Source organism: Saccostrea cucullata, unplaced genomic scaffold, assembly GCF_032062105.1.
Source record: "Saccostrea cucullata isolate Sc308-1 unplaced genomic scaffold, CSIRO_AGI_Scuc_v1 ctg16091, whole genome shotgun sequence".
Lineage (NCBI taxonomy): Eukaryota > Metazoa > Mollusca > Bivalvia > Ostreida > Ostreidae > Saccostrea > Saccostrea cuccullata.
Window position 1 is genome coordinate 1,886 of NW_026918544.1, and position 6,702 is coordinate 8,587.

General features: G+C 34.7%; 1 protein-coding gene across 1 annotated transcript; it reads left to right on the forward strand.

Annotated features, from left to right (window-relative positions):
- Nucleotides 1-227: 227 nt before the first annotated feature.
- LOC134267632 (uncharacterized) lies at nucleotides 228-4,393 on the forward strand (the record flags this gene model as incomplete). The annotated part of the gene is made up of 5 exons (XM_062749843.1): nucleotides 228-484; nucleotides 1,926-2,012; nucleotides 3,198-3,545; nucleotides 4,066-4,137; nucleotides 4,355-4,393. Coding segments are annotated over 5 exons (803 nt in total), but the record flags the coding sequence as incomplete, so codon positions are not given.
- Nucleotides 4,394-6,702: the final 2,309 nt, after the last annotated feature.

The window sequence follows — 6,702 nt, forward strand, 5'->3', positions numbered from 1 at the left end:
GCTCGTCAAGTTTTTTATGGGTTTGAATTTTTTTCTCACTTAACCCCCCCCCATTTGCTTCCGACGTTGAATGCCTTTGCCGGCTCTTATATGGTACCATAAAGGCATAAAGGCATAAATAATTTAATTGAAAATTCCTTGGTTTTCAATATGTCCCCAATTTGTTGAGATAATGTCCTATCTTATTAGCATATTTCTAGACGTTATATTGTAATTTCCCTTCGCAGGTTACTCATTAAGCAGTGCACAAACTCTTGAAAGACCAACAGTTGAGGTTGGGACAGAAAAATACTTAGAGGGACGAATCGCGAAAGAAAAACTTTACTTTAAATGCAGCTTTACCCCATCCTCCGATTCATCCATGTTATATCGTGTTTACTGGTATATAGATGGTCAAACAGTATACATTTCATCGCTGGTATCAGGTGCAGAGATAGCTACAACACATCTGAAAAGTGAAAATGGACTTCGAATTCCATCTAAGGTGATGCAAGACGATTCTCTTCTCAACGTTATCGATCTGTGTACTGAGCTGTCGAGTTTGTCAAACTTCGGTGTTATTATACCCCCCTCCGCAAACGAAGTTGGGGGGGGTATATAGGAATCACTTTGTCCGTCCGTCCGTCTAGCTATCCGTCCGTCCGTCTGTCTAGCTGTCCGTCTGTCTGTGCAAACGTGTCCGGTCCATATCTTTTTTACGGAGGAACATTAGAATCTACTACTCCATACAAGATTGCTAAGGCCTAAGGGTGTGTCATGACCATAACCCAAGGTCATTTGAGGAAGTTCAAGGTCACTGGAAGAAAAAAAATCATAATTCGTGTCCGGTCCATATCTTTCTTATGGATAAACTTGGTAGGTTCTAATTTCACACAAAGATTGCTCATGACCTAAGGGTGTGTCATGTCAATTTGGGAAGTTCAAGGTCACTGGAAGAAAAATTTCATAGTTCTTGTCCGCTCCATATCTTTCAGACTTTCTTATGGATAAACTTGGTAGGTTCTAATTTCACACAAAGATTGCTCATGACCTAAGGGTGTGTCATGACCTTGACCAAAGGTCATTTGAGGAAGTTCAAGGTCACTGGAAGAAAAATTTCATAATTTGTGCCCGGTCCATATCTTTCTTTATTATTGAAAAACTTGAATCTACTACTTCACACAAACATTGCTTATGACCTGAAGTTGTGTCATGACTTTGAACCAAGGTCATTTATGCAAGTTCAAGGTCACTGACAGAAAAAGTTCATGATTCGTGTCTGGTCCGTATATTTAGTCTATTTTTTATACCCCCCCGCTTGAAAAGCGGGAGGGTATATAGTAATCGTTAATTCCGTCCGTCTGTACGTCCGTCCTGTTACGCTTTGGGGTACCCATCTCTTATCCGCAACTCCTCTCAAACCACTGAATGAAATTTGATGAAACTTTCACAGAATCTTTATTACATATTGCCATTGTGCACCTCCTATTTTACTTTTTGATCTGACATATATTTTGGATTTTCCAGAGCAAAACATGGATACTGCCAATATATTCATATGGGAGGCGGGGGGTATCATTTAGTGAGCTCAGTGCTCACAGTACCTCTAGTTTTATTAGGCTGCGTCTTCGTTTCAATTATAAAAAATATAATGAGCAATTACATTTGCACTAAAAATGTTTTAGCATTTCTCTCTTCTCTTACATCCATAAAAAATTCATGGTTTAGCACTTCTGAAAACCCAGCGGGGGTATTTTGTCCCGTTTGGACAGTTCTAGTTAAAATTGTTTGATTTATGATGCAAATTAATAACATAAATGAATTGTATATGGTGTGATTCCCCGTCTCTTAAAAAAAAGGACGATCAGATTTTCCAGTAACTCACAATCATATTTGAAAAAAGTAGAATGAACTAATATTTATTACCGTTTAAACTTTTGTTTCAGATCTCTTGTGCGGTTCAAACAAAGACCAGATCGAATCATGCTGGGCAGCTGTCTCCTACCAGTAGCGGCTTCTTTGCTGGAATACAGGTGCGAGCACGAAAACGTTTCACAAGATGGCTTTTGAAGTGGATTTTTAAAGTTGACCTAGACTTGTCTTACTTTTTTAGCAACAAAGAGCCATTCAAACAAAACTTTGTTAAAACACGTAAATTTAATAATTATGTACTAGTCTGAGAATATACCTGATCATGCATGATCATGAAGTAAATCTACAGAATAGAAATCCATAAGGATAAAAATTAATATACACTGAAAGAAAAACCTAGTGAATTTAACTAGTGTGTTTCGTAAAGCGTTGGTCGTGATTAGTAAACTTTCAGTTTACTGGTTAAGATAGTGAGTTGTGGAGCGAGGGTCGTATAGATACTTAGATACCTGGTGAAAGTTACTCATCAATTCTGAATTTACTAATCTTATCTAGTAAATATACCAATATCTGGCAAAACTACTATTAACGTAGTGATAGTATGGACAGTGAATCTACTAGTTTTCTTCGTGACATTAACTACATGTAGTTTTTTTTACAGTGTATTCTACGATAAAAAATATTGTTTTTCTGTTTTTTATTTTCTTTTTTTTTTTTTTGGTGAAAAACTCGCGCATTGGAAAAAAAGGATCACGGAAAAGAAAAGATAATTTCGTTAAGTATTCAAAATGAATACTTTTTAAAACAAAATTTACTTTATTTTAAAAGTACATGTCCCCGGATAGTGAAACATACTTAGACTTCATTCAAAATTTCAATCATACTGTAATTAAATCGCTATTTATTAATAAAGAGAACTTTATTTTCGCGAAAACTGAATTCGTATTTCTTAAGATTATACAGAGCAATAGCCAAAATTCGTGAAAAATTTTGTCTCGCTAATGAAGGGTAAATGAAAAACTCTCAAAATTAAGTGAAGCGAAAATTTTGTGATCTACATTACTTGTATACAAAAACTCTTAATTTGAAATCAGCAACAATTTATCAAAGCAATGTTGAAAGCATTTAAAAGAGGAATGTTTGTTTTCTAAATCATATAATTGCAACAGAGATAGTTCAACTTAAGTTTAAGATGTTTCGTGATCCTAGGGTCAGGTGTATAATGATCTTTTGCTCAAAGTCGTATCTATGAGCTATTGAAATAGACTCAGTGAGAGAATAAAATCTTTGCTGCATAATACAGTACATGTAATTGTAACTTTTAAGATGCTGTCTCATTCTCACAGACTGTGCCCTCCACTGTATACTTGGAGAGAGGCGGAACAGTAAGTGTTGGATTTTATCTCACGGTGCCGTTTGGGTGTCCATATCGGCATCTCCAGGATCACGAGTCGGAGAATTGTCACATGGATATGGCCCTTAGTACACCCAGACAACATTTTTGCGACCTACACCTAGTGCTTCAAGATGGCTGTTTTGTGCGTCTTGAACGACGGGAATGGAATATTATCCATCACGTAACATTGAGACATATTGATGATGGAGGATATACATCAATGTCCTCATTAAAATTAAGTTCTTCAACAAACCATTCTTATGGAACAGAATGGAACACGTTTCATCAAAATGTTACTGTACGTATTTTTATTTCCTGACAAAAATTTCAAGGGGAAAACGCCGGTGCATCATTGCATTTCAAGAAATTTCACAAGATAGGATTTATAGTTCAAAAATAAAATAAAGTTTTTTATATATATAAGGTAAACATCATAAAGAGTAATGAGCAATGGAGAGGAAATGCATGTACTGCACATTATCCAGGTACCCATATGAAGACTTTCAGTAACAGGTAAATCGCACTAGAGAATTTATCATTGAGGCGTAGGGGAAGAACCCATCCCATCTCTAAATCAGAAAAAAAGTTTAGGGTACATTATGAATAATACTTCGGATTTTTTTTCTTTTGAAAATAATAATTATTGTCTTAGGGGTATATAGGTATTTATTGGGATTTAGGTGGATAAAATATGGATACAACATGAAATTGCAACAAAGTGAAAGAGAGAGCCGGGTTGCATTTAAGCGGAACAAACGTGTTAAAAAAAAGGGTCAGAGTTTGTACATTATAAGTAGAGCAATGTAAAAGTTTTTCAGGACTGGAATCACTGTCGTGATCCCGTGCCGGATTGGACAAAACAAGATGGCGGCGGGAACAAATCGAAAAAGGTAGGTACCCGAGATTTCGGTAAATATCCCCCGTTAACCGTCAGATATGCTTGATTCGAAGATACTGTCGAATTCTTAGTAAAATGCTTATTAGTGTGTTTAATTGCTACTTTTCCTATCGTCTCTTAAACTTGAATATTTAACGACTGAAGACTGCAGAATTTCTCCGATTGAGTTTGAAGCGGCATGGAGTTGTTTTTTTCTTCGATTTTGACAGTTTAATGCATCCAGCAGCAGGAGTGTGGCTAACAAATGATACTTTGGAGTAATTCTTACCCGTTGTTATATGTTTATTTGTTATAACCCATTTTATTACAAAAATATTTCGATTTAAAAATGTTGACACGTGCTGGATTGGAATCGGTTAATTTTAATGGAAATTGTGCCGGATTAGACTGCATTTTTGGTGCCGGATTGGATGATGTTCATTATGGTCATTTATGTAATAACTTTTTTTATCTTTAATTTTTTAAGATATGGATGATTCGTTTAATGAAATATACGAGAAGGAGGAATTTGAATAATATAGCTTATCTTACCGAAGTAAGATTGTTATCAGTTATGGTCAACCCCCCCCCCCCCTCGATTAAAAATATTTTTTTTTCCTGTTTCTTTTTATGTCAAATTTTATTGTACCCATATTTCTTTTACAGAGACCACTGTTTTGGTAAACCCCAAAGAGCTCGTGGGGCCAAAAAAAAGGAAAGGAGGAACCGTTAGTAAGCAAGAGGAATCGTCCGCAAAACCCTTAAGCATACGAGAATTTCATCATGCACATGAGGCGAAATCCGAAATTGCATCATGTTACTTAGTAGGGCCTTTCCATCAGAGGTCAGAAAAACAGCCTTAAATGTATCATCATCAACGGGTGTTAAAAATTTATACATGTACATTTCCTGTTTATTTGAATATAGGATTGAATTGTTTAGAAGTCCCTTCTCTTGTATATTTTTGGTAATATCATTGCAGTCAATAAAGTTAAACTTCATACTCCACAGATAAGAGGTCTTCCAACATTTATTTCAAAGTTTGTGAAAAGGGGGGTTGTCATGGCGTCTATGTAGTACATGTACATTCGAGGTAATTTTTAGACTGCTAGTAGGAAAGGCCCGAGAGTTTGCCATTGGCGAAATTCGATCCTACTTAACAGAGTACTTACGTACGCTAGTACAAAAGAGTGCTTTAGGGTACGCTAGTAAAATTTTATAATTTAATGCAAATAAACTGCTTTCTGTATGTTTTTCTAAATTAGTTTAACATAATAAACATATCATTTAAATAAAATGTGTATGTGTTCTTTATTTTCGAAGTTAGGCCTATTTTAATTTTTGATTTCAGATTGCAGTTTAACACTTGATCCCGATATCGATGTAATTTAACTTCAAATGTTTCGTTGTTAATGTGTAAATTATTACATTTTAAGTAATGTAATTGATTTAATTTTTGATGAATTAAAATTAAGTTGAAATTAATAAGTCTGAAACAACATTACTTATGCTATAGTAAATGTTCATTGAAGGGCTGGATGGCCCCCAACTTTTTGTGATATAAGGTAAATGTTGTATAAAAAATTGTTACTGAAAGAAGTTGGCTTTGAAATTGAAATTTCTAAGGCTCCCCCCCTTTCAAAAACGATGCTTCGTGGATGTACTGTACAAAACCATGAACATGATCGAGTAGAATACTAGAATTTCAGATTTGGTTGTATTTCAGAAGACAAAATCAAAATGTTTCTTCTGTTGTACGGCAAATTAAATGAACTTACCGTAAAATTGTTTACAATAAATTTTAGTAAAATAGTAACTTGCTAGAAAAAAGTGTCGATGGTTACAAAGGCATTCCTTTATTTACTACGGGGAAGAGATATTCAAAAAAGACGAAGAAAATTTCTGACATTTTTTGTTAAAATTTAATAAAATAACAGTCATGAACATAACAAACAAAAAAGTAAAATGCGCGAAAGAAAAATAATATAAAAAATCAATATGAATGAGAGAAATCAGTACAATTGTTTTGAATTTGAAATAATCACAGATATACCTATCTAAGATCCTAAAAATATTTTGGTCAGTGTCTGTTCTTCGGACTTTCTGAATTTCTCTATGCCTGTTTTTGATGTACATGTACCGTCGTAGGTTGAACTTCCACCTGTAGCAGCTGCCGTGGATAATGCATCGATACCTCTCTGCTGCTTCATGGTCAATTCTTATATGTGCTTATGAAGTGTCATCTCTACAAAATCCTGAGTGCAGATGCTTAGATAAGCTTTATTAAATTCCTCCTGGTATTTCATTGAACTATGCATCCATAGCTTAAAAAATAAAAGAGAAAAAAGTTATTTCATAATTGACTATCATGAACAACATCCAATCCGGCACCAAAAATGCAGTCTAATCCGGCACAATTTCCATTAATATTAACCGATTCCAATCCAGCACGTGTCAACATTTTTAAATCGAAATATTTTTATAATAAAATGGGTTATAACAAATAAACATATAACAACGGGTAAGAATTACTCCAAAGTATCATTTCTTAGCCACATTCCTGCTGCTGGATGCATTA